General features: G+C 38.0%; 1 protein-coding gene across 2 annotated transcripts in view; it reads right to left on the minus strand.

Moving 5' to 3' along the window:
• Positions 1-22,391, minus strand: part of slc8a1b (solute carrier family 8 member 1b) — a 327,899-nt gene that overhangs the window by 252,029 nt on the left and 53,479 nt on the right. For both annotated transcript variants that reach the window (XM_061911287.1, XM_061911286.1), the window contains exons 3-4: positions 14,309-14,473; positions 3,522-4,312 (exon numbers count right to left, since the gene is read on the minus strand). In XM_061911287.1, the coding sequence (XP_061767271.1) occupies positions 3,522-4,312; positions 14,309-14,473 (956 nt within the window). The remainder of the gene's footprint in view (positions 1-3,521; positions 4,313-14,308; positions 14,474-22,391) is intronic.

The following is a 22,391-nucleotide window of genomic DNA, read 5'->3' on the forward strand; positions in this document are numbered from 1 at the left end:
GGATAATAATATTTGATAATCATACTGGATAATGATACTGATTAATCATACTGGATAATGATGCTGATTAATCATGCTGGATATTGATGATTGATAATGATATTTGGATAATGATATTTGGATAATGATATGTGATAATCATACTGGATAATGATACTGATTAATCATACTGGATAATGATGCTTGATAATGATGCCTAATACTTTCTAATGATATTTGATAATGATACTGGATAATGATACTTGATAATGATACTGGATAATGATGCTTGATAATGATGCTTGATATTTTCTAATGATATTTGACAATGATACTGGACAATGATATTTGATAATAATAGTTGATAATGACACTGGATAATGATACTGGATAATCATACTGGATAATGATGCTTGATAATGATGCTTGATACTCTCTAATGATATTTGATAATGATACTTAATAATACAACTTGATAATGATTCTTGACTCTTTCTAATGATATTTGATGATGATAATACTACTTGATAATGCTCGTTGATGATTTTTGTTAATAATATTGATAATGAAACTTGATAATCACATTTGATAATGATGCTTTATATTGATCTTTGATAATGCTACTTGATAATGATACTGGATAATGATACTTGATAATGATATTTAATCATCATACTGGTTAATGATACTTGATAATCATACTGGATAATGATACTTGATAATGTATTTGATAATGAATAATGATACTTGATAATGATATTTAATCATCATACTGGTTAATGATATTTGATAATCATACTGGATAATGATACTTGATAATGTATTTGATAATGATACTTGATAATAGTATTTAATAATTATATTACATAATGATACTTGATAACAATACTTGATAATGCTACGTAATGATTTTTGATAATGATATTAGATCATGAAATTGGTAATGAAATTTGATAATGATACTTGATAATGTATTTGATAATGATATTTGGTAATGACACTTAATAACGATACTTGATAATGCTACTTGATGATTTTTGATAATGATATTAGATAATGAAATGTGATAATGACATTTGATAACGATACTCGATAATGATACTTGATAATGATACTTGATAACGATGCCTAAGATACTAAGCAATGCAGTATATTTGCTGTAATGCAGGTGATTATTATTAACTTAGTGGAGTGTCTCCACACTTTGTAGGGCAGGGGTCACCAACCCTTTTGAAACCAAGAGCTACTTTTTGGGTACTGTTTAATGCGAAGTGCTACCCGTTTGATACACACTTAAATAAATTGCCAGAAATAGCCAATTGGCTCAATTTACCTTTAACTCTATGTTATTATTAATAATTAATGATATTTATCTTTGTGGAAACACTGATCATCTTAATGAATTCTCACAATAAATATATATTTTTGATGACATGTTCTAACAAAGACAAATAATTATTTCTTCTAGATTTTCCAGAACAAAAATTTGAAAAGAAATTCAAAAGACTTTGAAATAAGATTTAAATTTGATTCTACAGATTTTCTAGATTTGCCAGAATAATTTTTGGGAATTTTAATCATAAGTTTGAAGAAATATTTCACAAATATTCTTCGTCGAAAAAACAGAAGCTAAAATGAAGAATTAAATTAAAACGTATTTATGATTCTTTACAATAAAAAAAAAAAAATACTTGAACTATGATTTAAATTGGCAGGAAAGAAGAGGAAGGAACTTAAAAGGTAAAAAGGTATATGTGTTTAAAAATCCTAAAAACATTTTTAAGGTTGTATTTTTTCTCTAAAATTGTCTTTCTGAAATTTATAAGAAGCAAAGTAAAACAAATAAGATAAATTTATTTAAACAAGTGAAGACCAAGTCTTTAAAATATTTTCTTAGATTTTCAAATTTTATTTGAGTTTTGTTTCTCTTAGAATTAAAAAGGTCGAGCAAAGCGAGACCAGATTGCTAGTAAATAAATAAAATTTAAAAAATAGAGGTAGCTCACTGGTAAGTGCTGCTGTTTGAGCTATTTTTAGAACAGGCCAGCGGGCGACTCATCTGGTCCTTACGGGCTACCTGGTGCTCGTGGGCACTGCGTTGGTGACCCCTGGTGTAGGGAGATACATAATTAGCTGTGAGCTAGTCCAGTGGTTCTCAACCTTTTTTCAGTGATGTACCCCCTGTGAACATTTTTTTAATTCAAGTACCCCCTAATCAGAGCAAAGCATTTTTGGTTGAAAAAAAGAGATAAAGAAGTAAAATACAGCACTATGTCATCAGTTTCTGATTTATTAAACTGTATAACAGTGCAAAACATTGCTAATTTGTAGTGGTCTTTCTTGAACTATTTGGAAAAACTAAAATCTTGTTGAAAAATAAACAAGTAATTCAATTACAAATAAAGATTTCTACACATAGAAGTAATCATCAACTTAAAGTGCCCTCTTTGGGGATTGTATTAGAGATCCATCTGGATTAATCAACTTAATTCTAAACATTTCTTCACAAAAAACGAAATCTTTAACATCAATATTTGTGGACCATGTCCACAAAAAAATCTAGCTGTCAACACTGAATATTGCATTGTTGCATTTCTTTTCACAGTTTATGAACTTACATTCATATTTTGTCGAAGTATTATTCAATAAATATATTTATAAAGGGTTTTTGAATTGTTGCTATTTTTAGAATATTAAAAAAAAAATCTCACGTACCCCTTGGCATACCTTCAAGTACCCCCAGGGGTACGCATACCCCCATTTGAGAACCACTGAGCTAGTCAACTGGGGGACTCAAAATAAACACTATATTAGTGATCGGCACTAAACGGCATAAATCGGCAATGGCGGTCACATACATTTTCATGAAAATAGGCCGATACAGATCGATACCTCAGGGTGACTCAAAAAACAACCAGACTGCCACGTTCAACTCAATGGCAAAGACGTCTTCCTGACGACGGCAACACACTCGGGACAAACGGAAATGAACACCCACTTGCAAATGATACTCGGAAGTGTAAAAAAACGCGATATCGTAACCCAATACACCGTCATCCGGTGATGCTGGTCTTTGCCGTGAATTGTGTTCAGAAGGAAGGAAGCTGCTCTCGCTGCCGTCAGACAAATGAGTGGGGTGTCGTGCGACGAGGTCTGGGAGCTGCCGGTCTCACTGCAGGCCTCGTCTGTTTTCCAGCTCTAATCGCACAAATAAAGAGCGCGACTGCTAATGGCGACCCCCTGGCGTCGAGTCCTGCACCGAAGTTGACCAGCTCGGTCCTTATTGATCCCCGGCAATCAGCTCCGTCTGATTTATTGACAAACGCTTCATCCTCTCTGCGGAAGAGTCAAGCCTTCAAGCCGACCAACAAATAACCCGCTTTTTCCAACAACTTCTCAAGCCGCTGAGCGTGCAATAATCACGCTCGCAGGATTAAAACAGAAGCTGAGTGGAATCCAAAGCAGAAGAGAAAGGAGGAAGAAGGCGGCGACCACATCACACCTCACGTCAACAACCACGCGTGCCGGCGGCATCTACTCACAAGATCTCGTCGTTCTGGAACTCTAGGACGCCGTGCACGTCTTCGAAGTCCTCGCCGCCGCCCCGCGCCGTGCCTTCCACCGTCTTGTAGGGCAGCATGACCACGCCGCGGGCGCCCGACGTTCTCAGCACCTTCACCTCCATGGTGCCCACGCTCTCGCTCACGTGGAACACGGGCTCCTCGAAGGTAAAGATGCCGGCGTGGTCGTCGTCGAAGATGGTGACGGTCGCCGTGGAGGGCAGGCCCAGGCAGGCCGCCGCGTCCACGTGGTTGGCCGACTCGTCCTCGGCGGGTTCCTCCCCCTCCGAGGTCAGGATCTTCACGTTGGAGAGGTGGATGAGGAAGTTCTCGTCCTCCTCGAAGATGTCGTCGTCGATGATCCCCACGCGGATCTCCTTGAGGGTCTCGCCGGGCTTGAACACCACCACGCCCTCGGTGAACTCGTAGTCCGAGCCGGCGTTGGCCGTGCCGTCTTCCGTGCGGTACTCCACAGAGAGGGTCTTGGCCAGGTCGCCGCCGCGCCGCACCACGTTCACCGCCACGGTGCCGCAGTTCTCCAGGCACTGGTAGGTGGCGGGTTCGAAAAAGACCTTGGAGACGGGGTCGTTGTCGGCGACGTCGGCGCGGACCTCGTGCATGCTGACAGCCTTCCGCGCCTGGTCTGCGGCGTGCTTCTTCAGGATGTTGCCGGCGCCCGTCATGAGGCGGGTGGCCTGGCAGCGGTAGAAAGCGCGACTCTTCTGCTGCTGGCTGAGGACCTGGTAGTTGGCCAGCTCGATGAGCTGCTCCACCTGGGGAAAACACACGGAATCCTTGAAACCTCATGTGAAACAAGAACACACTTCTTTCTCTTTTTTTATTGTGCGCTTTAAAGCACCGTTTCTTAACCGTAGGGCCCCTCCAGGGTGAAAAAATAGTTTTTTCTCATGTCCTGCAATATACTCAGTTGCAATGCACTTTCCAACCACTTGTGACAGTAATGACAATATCAAACAAACGGAAGAAGTCTGAAGCGAAAGTCAAGGAGAAGTTCCTTAAGCGCAAAAATTACAACTAAAGTGGTGACGCTGTATTTTAAATTGAACCGTTTATCTAAGAAACATACATATTATTTATAAATGAAATGAGTTATAATGTAATTATTTTAGCACAGCATAATTGTATGTATATGTATTTTTCATCTTCTTTTGAAGCACATTTGTTTCGTATTTATTTTTGTAATCAGCCTGACCAAAGCCTTGATAATAATCTTTGTGAGTAATACATGCTTTCATTGAAGTCTAAAACTAAAGTAATAGAAATGTTTCTTAAGCGAACACATTAAATGGGTTGTACTTGTTTAGCGCTTTTCTACCTTCAAGGTACTACTTCCACATTTACCCATTCAGACACACATTCACACACTGATGGAGGGAGCTGCCATGCAAGGCACCAACCAGCACCCATCAGGAGCAAGGGTGAAGTGTCTTGCTCAGGACACAACGAGGTTGGTACTAGGTGGGATTTGAACCAGGGACCCTCGGGTTGCGCACGGCCACTCTCCCACTGCGCCACGCCGTTCCTAAGACTAGGGTGGTGATGCTGTAATTTCATTTGGACTTTACTTTCATTGACAGTCGAATTAAGAAAAAAGTAAAAAAAAGATCACATGTAAATCACATGTGATTTTTCTTTTATTTTTTTCATTTTTCATGAATTTTCAAAAATGAAAAAAAAACAATGACAATAAGACATTTTTTGAGGGTTTTTTTCCGATTGAATTAAAGGTAAAAAAAATCTCATGTAAAAACTTATACATGTAATTTTTTATACATAAAAAAATGACCATGTGAATTCTTTTTTTTTATTTTAGAATTTTTTTTATTAAAGATCTAAAAAAAAGAAACACGTGAATACTTATGTCAATGAGATTTTTTAATTTCAAAATTCTCATTAACTTGCAAAAATGAAACACAAAACCTTTTCAGATTGTCATTGTGAGGTATTGTGTTGAGAATTGTAAGGACAAAAATTAATGTTTTCCCTTTTGGATTAAGGCTGTAACATAACAAAATGTTTAAAAAGTGAAATGCTGTGAATACTTTCCAGATGCAATGTACATTTTGTTTTATTACTCAATTAAACTCAATGTAAACTGGCTAATGCTAATCAGTAGCATGTCAAAATCTAAATCAATTTGTATTAGCATCAAATTATCACATTTTAGAAAAAGTGGAGCCTTACGTTTTTTGAATCAATTGCTTTGTTGGCATTGAAAATTGCAACACACCGAGAGGCAGTTTGACTGAATCTGCTCTCGGTGCTGCTGGAGTTATTGCCATGTACCTGATTCGGTATGAAGCCCAAAAAAACTGCCACTAAGATTTGGTGTCCAAAAACATGTTTTTCAACACTTTTATTGTTTTTGTGTGTTCAACTTTTTTTCACATTTGCTTTGTTTTTTCCCCGGATGCTTAATTTTTTTTTTTTTACGGCTTCAAACTAAGAGCATTTACAAAAAGTTTACCTGGAAGCAGCATTACGAGACTTGGGGCTTGCATGTAAAACAATAAGTTAGTTTGAAACTTCAAAAAAACGAGAAAACAAAAGAAACAAAACCATAAAAAAAGAGAGGTGAATGTGGAAGAAAAAAGTTGAACATAAAAACAATAAAAGTCTACAAAATTATAAATATTGCCATTGAAAACATGTCATGATTCAGAAAACATCCACCAAAAATATAGAGTTTATTCAATGTTACATATATACATACAAATGTATACACATATATATGGGTATAGATATGTGTGTATATATGTGTGTGTGTATATATATATATATATATATATATATATATATATATATATATATATATACACATACATATGCACACATTTATACCCATATATACATATACACACATATATGCATATAAACACATATACTGTGTATATATGCACATAGTCATATATACATATATCATACATATATATATATATATATATATATATATACAAACACACTTTATATATATATGCATATATACATACATACAAACAACAGGAATATATATACACACACACAAATATATACAAACATATACATACATATAAACATACACATATATAGACATACAGTATATACATACAGTGTATACGTGGCGCAGTGGGAGAGTAGCCGTGCGCAACCCGAGGGTCCCTGGTTCAATCCCCACCTAGTACCAACCTCGTCACGTCCGTTGTGCCTTGAGCAAGACACTTCACCCTTGCTCCTGATGGGTGCTGGTTAGCGCCTTTCATGGCAGCTCCCTCCATCAGTGTGTGAATGTGTGTGTGAATGGGTAAATGTGGAAGTAGTGTCAAAGCGCTTCGAGTACCTTGAAGGTAGAAAAGCGCTATACAAGTACAACCCATTTATACATACACATATACATACATATATACACGCATACATACATACATACATACATACATACGTATATTTACAAACATATAAAAATACATACATATATATACATACATACATACACATATATGTACATATATATACATATAAACATACATATACATATATACATACATATACATATATATATATACAAAAATAAATGATAAATGGGTTGTACTTGTATAGCGCTTTTCTACCTTCAAGGTACTCAATATAAATTTAAACTTTATTAAACTGAGAAAACAAAAGAAACAAAACCGTAAAAAAAGAGAGGCAAATGTGGAAGAAAAAAGTTGAACATACAAAGAACAAAAAGTGTACAAAAATATGAATATAGCCATTGAAAAAATGTCACGATTCAAGAAAACATCCACCAAAAATATTGTGTTTTTTCAATGTTTGTATTCATCGGTGTCAACACAACTTTTTCCACAATACCAAAGCTTACTGGCTGTGTTCTGGCTCCATAATTCAGTACCTATCCCTATTTGTGAGAAACAACGAATACTTTGGGCACCAATGAAAAATCGGGTCAAACTCAGAAATGACTCTCAAAATTAAGCGTTTTCTTTTTAGAGTGCTTCCTGTGCGGAACTGGTGAATCTCCAAGTTTTTACAATCCAGGCCGCACTTAAAGGGGAACATTATCACAATTTCAAAAGGGTTAAAAACAATAAAAATCAGTTCCAAGTGGCTTGTTGTATTTTTTGAAAAATGTTACTGGTCCCGGAATATCCCTAAATAAAGCTTTAAAGTGCCTTATTTTCGCTATTTTCGAAACCATTATCCATTTCCCTGTGACGTCATACAGTGCTGCCAATACAAACAACATGGCGGTTACCACAGCAAGATATAGCGACATTAGCTCGGATTCAGACTCTGATTTCAGCGGTTTAAGCGATTCAACAGATTATGCATGTATTGAAACAGCTGGTCGGAGTATGGAGGCGGATAGCGAAAACGAAATTGAAGAAGAAACTGAAGCTATTGAGCAATTAGCTATTGACGCTATTCGGCCATAGCGTGGGTGTACCCAATGAAGTGGCCTATAGCATGGCTGCCTTATTAGCATCGCCGGTAAAATGTGCGGACCAAACGATCAGGACTATCACATCTTGTGACACTGGAGCAACTTAAATCCGTCGATTGGTAAGTGTTTGTTTCGCATTAAATGTGGGTATCTTGTTTCAAATGTACATACAGCTAGCGTAAATAGCATGTTAGCATCGATTAGCGTAGCATGTTAGCATCGATTAGCTGGCAGTCATGCCGTGACCAAATATGTCTGATTAGCACATAAGTCAACAACATCAACAAAACTCACCTTTGTGATTTCGTTGACTTAATCGTTGCAAATGCATCTGCAGGTTATCCATACATCTCTGTGCCATGTCTGCCTTAGCATCGCCGGTAAAATGTGAAGACATTTTGGTACATTCAATGGGGGTCTGGCGGCAGATTTCTTGCCAGTGGTGCAACTTGAATCCCTCCCTGTTAGTGTTGTTACACCCTCCGACAACACACCGACGAGGCATAATGTCTCCAAGGTTCCAAAATATAGTCGAAAAAACGGAAAATAACAGAGCTGAGACCCGGTGTTTGTAATGTGAAAATGAATATGGCGGGTGTTATCTCGGTGACGTCACGTTCTGACGTCATCGCTAAAAGACCGATAAACAGAAAGGCGTTTAATTTGCCAAAATTCACCCATTTAGAGTTCGAAAATCGGTTAAAAAAATACATGGTCTTTTTTCTGCAACATCAAGGTATATATTGACACTTGCATAGGTTTGGTGATAATGTTCCCCTTTAAAAGAGAAGGATGTGCGAGCTTGTCTAAAATAAGGATCGTCCAAATACAGAGCGCTTCCCCATTAAACGCTGCTGAGCTTGTCGGACTCGATTAAAGGCTTGCAAATCAACGTAAAAAAGAGGTACAGGCGATGAAGTCAGCATGAGATGCACTCCAACGCCTCATGAAACCGGAAAATACGCAGGTCATCGCAGCTTTGTGAGGCTTTACGCTTACCAGGTATTATTCGCCGGTTTGATATCCTTACTTCGTTTCCTTTCCGAACACCGTCGGCGTCCCAAGACAGTCTGCCATTATCTGTCAGCTCTTCTTCTCGGAATCAGTTCAACATATGAGCTCTGCTCCAGATTGCATCTGGTCACATAATAGCTGGGCCTGTAGGCCGTGGATCATCTTTTATGTTCTGGCTTGACACGCCAGAGGGGACGACAAGATGATATCATCCTTTTGTGGACGTCCCGCAAACCGTCTGTTCGTATTGATTCCTAGAAATGAGTTCCCAGATCCGGTTTTTGGTCAAAAATGACATCAAAGATAAGAAACACATTTTACTTATGCGATTTTTGTAACACATTTGTGTTCGGAGTCTCGCCGCTAAGTTAGTTTTTGATACTTTTTTTTTTAACCTATCGGATATAAGGACGGAGGAATAAATAATGTAAAAAATAATCATGTTTCCCATGATTATAACCTCCTAGGCCGGAAAGGAAAGGAAATGTCAACGAAAACATGGAAAACTATGTAAACAAAATTGTAACACATGACAATAAGTTCTTAAAATGACGATACAGAAATAATAATATATATAGACTATACATATATAAGTGTACACAAATGTATTAATATAATAATACAATATAATTAATAATGAATATACCGTTTTTCCTTGAATTGCCCCCGGGGCTCTAATTAATTTAAAACCCCTTCTCACTCCTGCGCTTATCAAAGGCATGCGGTAAAAGTAAGCATGCGATAATTATTTTAAAACCTCTTCTCACTCCGGCACTTACCAAAGCTATGCAGTAAAAATGTGAATGTGATGTAAGCTTGGACCTTAAATCCTACTGAATAGCTCTTATTCTTCTTCCCTTTATGCGATTTCAAATTAACGGTATTGAAATCAGCCTCCTCCATTTTGAAAATGATGACAGGGGAAGTGTCACCCATGACGTCACGAGTTTGACCAGGCGGTAATACTAAGCATGCGCTAATTATTTTGGGAAGCGAGTCTGACCCGGCAGTAATTCAAGGCAGAAGCATACTATATGCCCTGCGGCAATTCAAGGAAATACGGTACTTTATTTTCCGGACTATAAGGCGCACTTAAAATCCTTTTTTCCTTAAAACTAATGTGAAAAGTAAATGTTATTCCAATTGTTACTTTCCCCTGATTATAATCTCCTATTCCAGAAAGGTATTAATATAATGGATGTATAACTAATAATTAATATACCATATTTTCGGGACTTTAAGGTGCACTTAAAAACGTATTTTTTTCTTAAAACTTGACAGTGTGCCTTATAATCCGGTGCGCCTAATGTACGGAATAATTCCGGATTTGCTTACCGACCTCAAAGCTATTTTATTTGGTACACGGTGTAATGACAAGTGTGACCAGTAGATGGCTGTCAAACATAAGACATGGGTGTAGATTGCAATATGACTCAAGAAAACGACACCATTTTATATATTACATTGAAAATATAGAACATTACACACGGCGCTCAAAAATCGACTTTTGTAAGCTATGAAGCTGCACCGCTTGATGGATTGTACTGTGCTTCAACATAGGAGTTTTATTATGGTGTGTGTATAAGGTAATACATATTATCTTTTGTTTTGTTTTGCAATACTATACACGTACCTGCTTATCTGTATTTGGGATCGGTATAAGTCCTGAAAAATTGCGCACGTCCACCTTATCGACGCCGTAGTCGATAAGTTTCTTCTTTTTCACTATCTTATTATTATGGGACATTCATCCCCCGCTGTTGTAATTTTTAATAGAAAGTATTGTAAAGTTCTTACTTATATCTGCCAGGAAAGTGCAAAAACATACATTAAAACATTATTCACCCAAGGAACTTTAGTAACTAGAGAGTTCTGGTCGGACGCGACACGGGAGATGCTGCTCCGTTATTCATTGAAGTAAAGTCTGAATATTATCAAAAAAGTTAGTTCCATCTTTTGACACTTCTTCCACCCCCGTCCTTGCACGCTACACCGCTATAACAAAGATGACAGGGAAAAGATGCTGCCGAAGGTGAGCCACATAAATAAGAACGCCCACAAAACGGCGCATCCTGAAGGGACTGTCAGAAAGCAGCTTGAAGATGATCTGTAAAACATCATCTATGCAACATTTTGACCAAAGAACCACCATTACATGTTATGTAGACCACAAGGAAGTGTTTTACATTGAGAAAAAAAATAATAAAAAATACTCCTTTATGCGCCCTATAACCCGGTGCGCCTTGTATGTGAAAAAAGATCGAAAATAGGCCGTTCATCAGCAGTGCGCCTTATAATCATGTGTGCCCTATGGTCCGGAAAATACGCAAACTGGATATTAAGAAATATCAAGCAGCTAAAATGTGCCAAACATGAATAAGTCTGGAGGGGGTGTTTTTGCATGTTTCCCATAATGCATTGTAATTGATTTTTTGAATTATATAAGTGATTGAACGTTATTTTTTGTTCATAGCATTCAGATAGTTCAGTTAGCAGGTTGTCATGTGTGAACATGTGTGTTGACGTTTCACGGGTTTTAAAACAATAAGCAGATAAGGGAACTTCCAGAATTATCCTAGTAAATGTGTCTAAAAACATCTGAATCGCTCACAATGCAATCACCTTTTTTTTTTCTTCTAGTCCTTCGCTATCACTATCCTCAGCCACAAATCTTTCATCCTCGCTCAAATTAATGGGGAAAATTGTCATTTTCTCGGTCCGAGTAGCTCTTTTTGTTGGAGGCTCCCATTATAAACAATGTGAGGATGTGAGGAGCCCTCACACGGGTGACGTCATCGTCTGCTACATCCGGTACAAGCAAGGCTTTTTTATTAGCGACCAAAAGTTGCAAACTTTATCGTGGATGTTCTCTACTAAATCCTTTCAGCAAAAATATGGCAATATCTCGAAATGATCAAGTATGACACATAGAATGGACCCGCTATCCCCGTTTAAATAAGAAAATCTCATTTCAGTAGGCCTTTAATGCATCCATAGGGGCATCACAACAAAATTAGGCATAATAATGTGTTAATTCCATGACTGTATATATCGGTATCGGTTGATATCGGAATCGGTAATTAAGAGTTAGAAAATATCGGAATATCGGCAAAAAAGGCCTCTTAGCTGTGCTTCATTTGCCTCAACGCACAAATAATGGCCATTGACCTGATTTAGTCATTTTCTCCACGAAATGGCAGCAAATTTACGGCAATCAGAATATTCGATTGTTGAAATTAAATTGGTAACAGTCCAAATTCCTTATTAATCTTATGACCTCCAAACTGGAGACACAGGCGGGCCGCCATTTGGCCCGCGGGCCGTAGTTTGGACACCCCTGCACAATCAGCCTTCTCATATAAGCCAATAAAGGAATGTAACAACCTCACAACAAAGTTGAAAAGTCTAACAGGTTACTCTTCATTTACAATTGAAGTTAAAAAGTGGCTTTGGAGCAATCAAAGCTGCTCACACGGTCTCTAAGGTGGGCACTCTGTTTGACAGATCGACTTAACGTGTGTTATATTTATTCATGACAGCATTTTTGTTGTAAATTGTGAGGTGTGTCTGTTAAAATCATGGTTATTTTTACAAATGATGACAGATGTGAACAAGAGCATGTATTGTCTTTGTATGATGATGTAAATGAGGTGTGGTTGTATTGTATATTAAGTATGTGTCCATGAAAGGGCATTTTATGACTTTTCTTAATTTGATTACATGCTATGGTATGATTTTATTATCATACTTTTATTGCATGATTTTGGTATCCCTTTAAATTAGGTAGCCAGGGACTGCAGATGGAAATTACCTATTTAGCTATAATCTGGTACACAACATATCTGTCTTTGATCTTAAAGGCCTACTGAAACCCACTACTACCAACCATGCAGTCTGACAGTTTATACATCAATGATGAAATATTAACATTGCAACACATGCCAATACGGCCTTTTTAGTTTACTAAATTGCAATTTTAAATTTCCCGCGACGTGTCCTGTTGAAAACGTCGCAGAATGCTGACGTGTACGACTGTTAGGAAATATTAGCGCTGCGCACACACACAGCTAAAAGTCGTCTGCTTTAACCGCATAATTACACAGTATTTTGGACATCTGTGTTGCGGAATCTTATGCAATTTGTTCAATTAATAATGGAGAAATCAAAGTAGAAAGATGGAGTTGGGAAGCTTTAGCCTTTAGCCACACAAATACACGGTGATTCCTTGTTTAAAATTCCCAGAGGTGAAACTTTACAATGGATCAGAGCGGTCAAGCGAACATGGATCCCGACCACTTGTCAACCAGCAGTTTTCGGTGAGAAAATTGTGGTAAAAAGTTGCCACTTACTGGAGATCAGCTGAGCTTGTGCCATCCGTACAGCTGCCGTCAACTTCCATCAGACACTGGCGTCAACACACCCGTGGATACACCCTTCCGACTATCAGGTAATATTAAACTCACTAAAACACTAGCAACACAATAGAAAGATAAGGGATTTCCCAGAATTATCCTAGTAAATGTGTCTAAAAACATCTGAATCCATCCCAATGCAATTGCCTTTTTTTCAAACTTTATTTTTTAATTTTTCTAGTCCGTCGCTATCAATATCCTCAAACACAAATCTTTCATCCTCGCTAAAATGAATGGGGAAATTGTTGTTTTCTCGGTCCGAATAGCTCTTTTTGTTGGAAGCTCCCATTAAAAACAACGTGAGGATGTGAGGAGCCATCAACGGGTGACGTCATCGTCTGCGACTTCCGGTAAAGGCAGGGCTTTTCTGTTAGCTAACAAAAGTTGCGAAATTTATTGTCGATGTTCTCTACTAAATCCTTTCAGCAAAAATATGGCAATATCGAGAAATGATCAAGTATGACACATAGAATGGACCTGCTATCCCCGTTTTAATAAGAACACCTCATTTCAGTAGGCCTTTAGTGTTTCTGTGCATCGTCCCTTCAAATAAAGACTAAACTAAACTAGATATATTTGCACAAAGTATCTGTATTGGAGCGCTATCGCCGATACCAGCCTTATTTAGACTAGGTATCAGCTCAGAAGGAAAATCAGTGGTTCGAACCAAGGAGTTGATGGAGTTCAATCCAGTTTTTGACCAACAAGGTAATCTCCTGTTTTTGGGTGTTGCACCATGTTGCAAGTGAACAAAGAGCACCAAGGCGGAAGGACCTTGTCAAACCATTTCTACCCAGTTGACTATCATCAATTACGCTAAGAGAAAGAATGGCGCAAGAAAAAAAAGGCCTCAGGACCCGCAAAAGTGAAAGACAAAGAACAGGATGGACGTCTCCACTCCTCACCTCTTTGTCGGGATGCTTCTGCTTGAGCTCCTTCAGGATTTTCGCCATGTCTCTCCTGGTCTCCTCCTCGTCCAAGTCCTTCTCGTCGATGTCCAAACCCAGCGGACCGTCCAGGAAGTCGACGCCGTGAGAGTTCAGCATCTTGCCGTCCATCTCGATGTCCACCTTGTAATAAACGGACAAGGCGCGTGATAAGAAGACTCATTGGTCACAGATGCCTAGGTTAAAGTAATTCAGATTATTAACGTTATTTATAAACATACTGATACTGATATTGACCAGTTACGATATCAGCAGGAATTATACATACTTGTATCATTTTGCAGTCTGGAATGTTAGAAAATATTTGTACAATGAGTCAAACAGAGAACAATAGTAGGCATGAAAAACACTAACCTATTTATTATTAACTGCCTGAAACACAATTTTACTGACTTTAAGTTGAAGTGGAGTGGTAATTGTTGTTGTTGTTTTTGCGACAACGAGCTGCCACAAACATATTTCATCCAGTTAAGCTCATGACCCTTTAAGTAGAATGATGCAGACACGTTTGTCAATGGATCATTCCTAATTAAAAAAAAATCGACTCACATCCGAATCACAATTCTTATTTATTGCGATCCTAAATTGATTTATAATGTAAAAAAATGCACAAAAAAATGTATAAAACGTATTTTTTTAAATTATAGTCCATCCATCCATCCATTTTCTACCGCTTATTCCCTTTTGGGGTCGCGGGGGGCGCTGGCGCCTATCTCAGCTACAATCGGGCAGAAGGCGGGGTACACCCTGGACAAGTCGCCACCTCATCACAGGGCCAACACAGATAGACAGACAACATTCACACTCAAATTCACAGACTAGGGCCAATTTAGTGTTGCCAATCATCCTATCCCCAGGTGCATGTCTTTGGAGGTGGGAGGAAGCCGGAGTACCCGGAGGGAACCCACGCATTCACGGGGAGAACATGCAAACTCCACACAAATTATAGTAAACATTAAAATCATAATGAAAACAAATTATTTATTGTAATAATAAAAAAACGTGTATATATTAGGGGTGGGCAAATTAATGCGTTAATTACAAGTTAACTCATCAATCTATTAACGCCGACAATTATTTTATCGCACATTTGCTTATGTTGTTTACATGCTTTTATTTTGTTAACGCCTTTTCTTAACAAGATGGCATCTCCCGGATGTACTTCGGCGTTGAGGGGCTCTTGGTAAAGATGGAACATTTGGCAAAAATACCGGACAATTCTGCAAATTTCATGGCTGGCTTACAGCGTGGTCACTCCGGGATCACTTACGACCGCCAGACAATTCTGAATGTGGATAGATCGGGCCGTTTTGGACTGAATGACGCGTGCTTACTAGACCGGCTAGCTAGCATGGGAATACTTTGCCGGCTACATCCAGCGGCTTGTGAAGCAGCGGAGTATTTGTGTTGTCTGTCTATTTATGAATAATGCAGACGAGGCGTGTTGGCTGAGTTCTTAACGTTTGCTTTCAGAGCGTGTATATCACAACATACAAGATGCCGTCATGGCGACACAACCTATACCGGGCTACCGCACATGCTCGTCACTCCTGTTGCATGCAGGGTAGGGTAGTTCTTTTTTTCCCTGGCTCATGACATCACAAATAGTACCATGTATATGCGTTCAGTTTATCAAAGCACCAAGCAAAAAATCGGAAAATTCCCATCATATCAATTCATAGATATGGTCATAATTATTTTAAGTGCACTACGCAGAATAAACACAACATTATTAATATTGCTACTACGGATAATTTGGTCAAAAATTCCCTAAAACAGCCCACTACTTATAATATAGTTTTTTTTAAACATAAGAACCTGATAAAAAAAATGTTTCTGCTGTTACCTCAGAAATTGCCTGTTCAGATGTTATGATTGTGGCTCAGAGATTTGTATGTAGATTATATTTATTTTCCATAACAAACAGGATAAATTAAATACCCTGGCAGTGGCAATAGGCTTAAATGTTTGTATTTAAATTTTTTGAGTTGATTTTCATAAAATATGCTATTTAACTGCTACTGTTTAACAAGGACTGATTTAAATTGTGTTTGCACAACAAATGTGTTGGCGCTTTTGTTCATGTGGGAGAATATTCCAATAAAGGTGCACTACACACTACTTTTGAATTCATTACTGGGCTTTGCGTATACAATGCAGTTAATCGCGATTAATCTGAGAAATAGTGCGATTAACTTCAATTAAATTTTTTAATCGTTGCCCAGCCCTAGTATATATATAAATATATATATGGATATATATATATATATATATATATGTATATATATATATATATATATATATATATATATATATATATATATATATTATATATATGTATAACTATACATACACACACACACATATTTACATATATATATATATATATATATATATATATATATATGTATGTATACATACAGATATATATACATATATATATATGTGTACATGCTTATATATATATATATATATATATATACACATACAGTATATGTGTATACATACATATATATATATGTATATAAATATACATATCAATAAATATAAATATATGAATAAATATATTCATATATATACTGTATATATAGATATATATATACTGTACATGTGGAGAGACGCAGCCGACAGGCCGACAGCGGGCTGAGAGGAGCGGTACTGACCAAGATGGAGGTCAGTAGGCGGGGCATGCAGCAGAGAGGAGAGGCGTGCCGCACTCGGCGCGGCACGGCAGCAGCAATCCGAGTCAGGTGCGTACACCACACACCTGTGCTCAATCCCTGCATCTTGTGCGGCAGCATAAAAAGGGCGAGGGAGGAACGATCGTGGCAGAAGTAGGAGAAGGAACCCCCTGACAACACCGAGCACGAGCACGACGAACGAGACCCGGAAGAGGATGAGCTCCCGCAATAGACGCAAACCCCGTACACCGAAAGGTGCACCGCAACCGCAAGCAGGAAGTGCCCGCGCACTGAAAAGTGACGCCACAGACAGGCAAGAAAACTTGATGTGTATTGAAATAATAAACTCAAGTCAAACTTGCTACAATGCGTCATGTATTGGATGTCACCGCAACCCACACACGGATGGCAGGAAGTCGGTCACAATACATAAATATACATACTAATAAATAAAAATATAAAATAATATATTCTTAAAAATAGATGTATATTTATAATATATTATATATATAATGTTTCTTTTATTACAATTAATCATTTGTTTTTATTATGAGAATAAATTTTTAAAAAGACATATTAGGCTGTCTCCATGCAACATAAAATTTGTTTTTTTAAACATGTAACCTCTTTTGAAAAAGTTTCACTACATTTATTACACCAAATAATACATTTCGAGCACTGGTTTGAATTGAGAATAGCTGTTGTGTAGCTGCTAGCTCTTAGTAGCCTATCATTAAATATTTTTGTGGGTTTGCAGATGTACTTGATGTATTCATGAAGTCAACCACAGCTCCTAAATGCCGAGGTTGTGCCGTTTTTAGATGACTGCATTACAGTTTTCTACACGCGAATAAAGGCCATCGTCTGGTTTTCAAATTATTTCACAGCCTTCGGGCCCCAGAGGGTCACTCCACTCTTGATTGAAAATGAGTTTTCCTTTGGTTGTTAAGGCAAATTGGCAATTTAAAACTGACCTATTTCAATATTTTCCCCTTGGAGGACACGGTCGCTTTGATGTCATTTTTTGAGTGTGGAGGAGAACAATGAATGTCGATAATAATTTTGCTAAAGAAAATATATTTCAACGAAGAGACATTGAGCAATGAAAAGACCTCAATTGTTTGCACTAAAAACATTGTCTTGACCTGGCTCAACCTTAAATAAAAACGACACCAATTAGTTTTACATATGGACTTTCAGAGGAGAAAAGTGTTACCCAGAGTAGTGAAGTGAATTGTATTTATATAGCACTTTTTCTCTAGTGACTCAAAGCGCTTTACATAGTGAAACCCAATATCTAAGTTACATTCAAACCAGTGTGGGTGGCACTGGGAGCAGGTGGGTAAAATGTCTTGCCCAAGGACACAACGACAGTGACTGGGTTGGCAGAAGCGGGAATCAAACCTGCAACCCTCAAGTTGCTGGCACCAACCGAGCTAAACCGCCCGAGTAAATATAAAGCTGTCTGTGTGTACAGACAGAGACAATCCAATCCAAACGTGTACAAACACATTACTGTGTGAACAACTACAATATTCAATTGAGTACATTGAAAGCTACTCGCTATTCTCTTTACATATTTGAAGAAATAATGACAACTGGAAGTGAGCTCACGTGATCCCACATAGACGGGAAGTGAAGCGCCAACACCTGATTTTTCTTTATTGTTAAAAAAACAAAACACTAAAACCTTAACAAATTAGGAGATAACCATTTTCGAACACAAAATAAAATGGCTCCTAAGAAGCCCGTACAATATTTATTGTTTCTTCTGCCAAAATATATTGTGTGTCTCTTTATTTATTATATATAATTTATTTATACTTTTCGAGCACATTCAATATTACAGCAAAGGGACAAGCGGTAGTAAATGGATGGATGGATGGATGGGTTTCTGCAAGTATAAGCAAATCTACTTTGTTGCTTTTTAATGCATGTTTAATGCAACTTCAAACACATTTAAAGCCCATGTTAATGCCAGCTGTGGGCATTACACTACAGGCTTTCCTCACTCTTTCTTGTCTCTCCTTCTCAGAGAGACGTAAAACAAGCGCACCTTGTCGCATTCGTCACATACCGTCGCACGTGCAACGTCATACGCTCTTGCGGAGCATAGAGGTAGCGGCATGGGTAACGTTAGCTTGGGTGAAAGCGGCGCGGTGCGAGTGGTAATACGAGAGAAAGAAGGCGCAAATCTGGTAACAAATGAAGAAGAAATAATTCCCAAGAAAAACAGCATAGGGTCCATCGTCTGCCGGTGGTTTGGCTTCAAGCTGAAAGATGTTGAACAGACAACCGCAATATGTCAAGTATGCGGCAAAAGCGCTGCTACAAAAAGTAGCAGTACTACTAATTTGTAGCATCATTTGAAAAGTCACCCGCTAGAGAATGAAGAGTGCTTGAAACTCCGCATGTCAACATCTCTGCCCGGTGTCACGTAAAACACATATAATGCCCATGTCCTACTGCAGATCGTTATTAAATACAGTCAAAGGCATGCAATTGCTCGTGTAGACCAGACCTGGGCAAATTAAGGCCCAGGGGCCGCATGCGGCACGTTCAGTTTTTCAATCTGGCCCGCCGAACAATCACAAATATTTCTTTTAGATCTTTAAGATGGAAAGTGTAGCTGCCATTATGATGTGCAGTAATGTTTTCTAAAGTCTTGAACTATGCAAGGTGTATCAATAGTTAGAATCTGCGCTTTTGCATGATATACTAACCCCGTTTTCATATGAGTTGGGAAATTGTGTTAGATGTAAATATATACGCAATATAAGGATTTCCAAATCCTTTTCAACCCATATTCAATTGAATGCACCACAAAGACAAGATATTTGATGTTCAAACTCATAAACTTTGTTTTGTTTTTTAAAATAATAATTAACTTAGAATTTCATGGCTGCAACGCGTGCCAAAGTAGTTGGGAAAGGGCGTGTTCACTACTGTGTTACAGCACCTTTTTTTTTTTTAACATCACTCAATAAACGTTTGGGAACTGAGGAAACTAATTGTTGAAGCTTTGAAAGTGGAATTCTTTACCATTCTTGCTTGATGTACAGCTTAAGTTGTTCAACAGTCCAGGGTCTTGTTGTCGTATTTTAGGCTTCATAATGCGCCACACATTTTTGATGGGAGACAGGTCTGGAGTGCAGGCGGGCCAGGAAAGTACCCCCACTCTTTTACTACGAAGCCACGCTGTTGTAACACGTGGTTTGGCATTGTCTTGCTGAAATAAGCAGGGGCAACCATGATAACGTTGCTTGGATGACAACATACGTCGCTACAAAACCTGTATAGACCATTCAGCATTAATGGTGCCTTCACAGATGTGTAAGTTACCCATGCCTTGGGCACTAATGCACCCCCATACCATCACAGATGCTGGCTTTCGAACTTTGAGACTATAACAATCCGGATGGTTATTTTCCTCTTCGTTCCAGAGGACACCACGTCCACAGTTTCAAAATATAATTTGAAATGTGGACTCGTCAGACCAAAAAACACTTTTCCACTTTGCATCAGTCCATCTTAGATAAGCCCGGGCCCAGCGAAGCCGGCGGCGTTGTTGATAAATGGGTTTTGCTTTGCATAGTAGGGTTTTAACTTGCATTTACAGATGTAGTGACCAACTTTAGTTACAGTCAGTGGTTTTCTGAAGTGTTACTGAGCCCATGTGGTGATATCCTTTACATACATGTTGATGATTTTACGGACCGTAGATGGTAAAATCCCTAAATTCCTTGCAATAGCTTGTTGAGAAATGTTGTTCTAAAACTGTTCGACAATTTGCTTACAAAGTGGTGACCCTCTCCCCATTCTTGTTTGTGAATTCCTTAGCATTTCATGGAAGCTGCTTTTATACCCAATCATGGCACCCACCTGTTCCCAATTAGCCTGCACACATGTGGGATGTTCCAAATAAGTGTTTGTTGAGCATTCCTCAACTTTATCAGTATTTATTGCCACCTTTCCCAACTTTTTTGTCACGTGTTGCTGGCATCAAATTCTAAAGTTAACGATTATTTGCAAAAAAATAAATGTTTATCAGTTTGAACATCAAATATCTTGTCTTTGTAGCATATTCAATTGAATATGGGTTGAAAAGGATTTGCAAATCATTGTATTTCGTTTATATTTACATCCAACACAATTTCCCAACTCATATGGCAATGGGGTGTGTACTAGTTACTATGGTCATCTAATTAGTTACTACTGTAATCTAATTAGCTACTATGGTAACATAAGTCACAGCATCTCAGACGCGGCACTAAGCAGTGTGGGTGGGGAGCGTTTCCAGAGTTGCCAGCCTAAAATGCAGGTGTCAGGGGCGGACGCTGAAGGGGAGAGTTTTACAACCGAGTTCTATAGCTTAGTGGCATATCAAATATATCACGTTGTTGGTGTGTTTTCTATTTTTTACTCTTCATATTCGTATTTCGCTGTGTTTGTTGCATTTTTGTTGCTTTTTGCTTAAATTCGATTGAGAGGTGGTGTGACATTCACATGTTGTCAACATTCAGTGTTTTATCGGTCATAGTTAATATTGTAAATCCTACATTCTTTATTTTCATGTGCATTCTGGGTTTGTCATTCAGTAAAAAAATTGCTATTATATTTAGATCAGTGGCGGAGCAGGAAGGGGCTAGGAATATGTTTTTGCGATCAAATTTCATAAGAAGCGCCCTGTCGTTCATTCATTGACATTTTACATGCTAAATGGAGCCCCAAAAGGACTGATTAATTGACATCGAAGTTTTAAGTAGTGCGATAAATAACTGCAAGAGGCGTAATATTTTTTTGTATACTTTGAGTGACAGACATGTCAATGACAGAATTGTCGATCCTCGCGTCCCTTGCCTCCTGGCCAATTAAAATGTTTAAGGAAACAGCATGTTTGTGTGGAGGCAGCCGGTACTTTTCATGGACTCGGCCTGGGACCATAATCAATAAATCAATTAATCGAACAAAAAAATTATAATAAAGTTGAAATACTTTGCCGGATGAGCTGCTATGTCCTTGTGTGTTTGTTTACTTAGTGAAACTGTGAGAAAGAGAAAGGTCTCACTCTGTGCATCGATCGCTCTCAGCACCTGAGCGTGTTTATTTATTCTACAAACCCCGTTTCCATGAGTTGGGAAATTGTGTTAGATGTAAATATAAACGGAATACAATAATTTGCAAATCATTTTCAACCCATATTCAATTGAATGCACTACAAAGACAAGATATTTGATGTTCAAACTCATAAACTTGATTTATTTTTTTCAGATAATAATTAACCTAGGATTTCATGGCTGCAACACGTGCAAAAGTAGTTGGGAGAGGACATGTTCACCACTGTGTTACATCACCTTTTC

This window comes from Nerophis ophidion, linkage group LG09, assembly GCF_033978795.1.
Source record: "Nerophis ophidion isolate RoL-2023_Sa linkage group LG09, RoL_Noph_v1.0, whole genome shotgun sequence".
Lineage (NCBI taxonomy): Eukaryota > Metazoa > Chordata > Actinopteri > Syngnathiformes > Syngnathidae > Nerophis > Nerophis ophidion.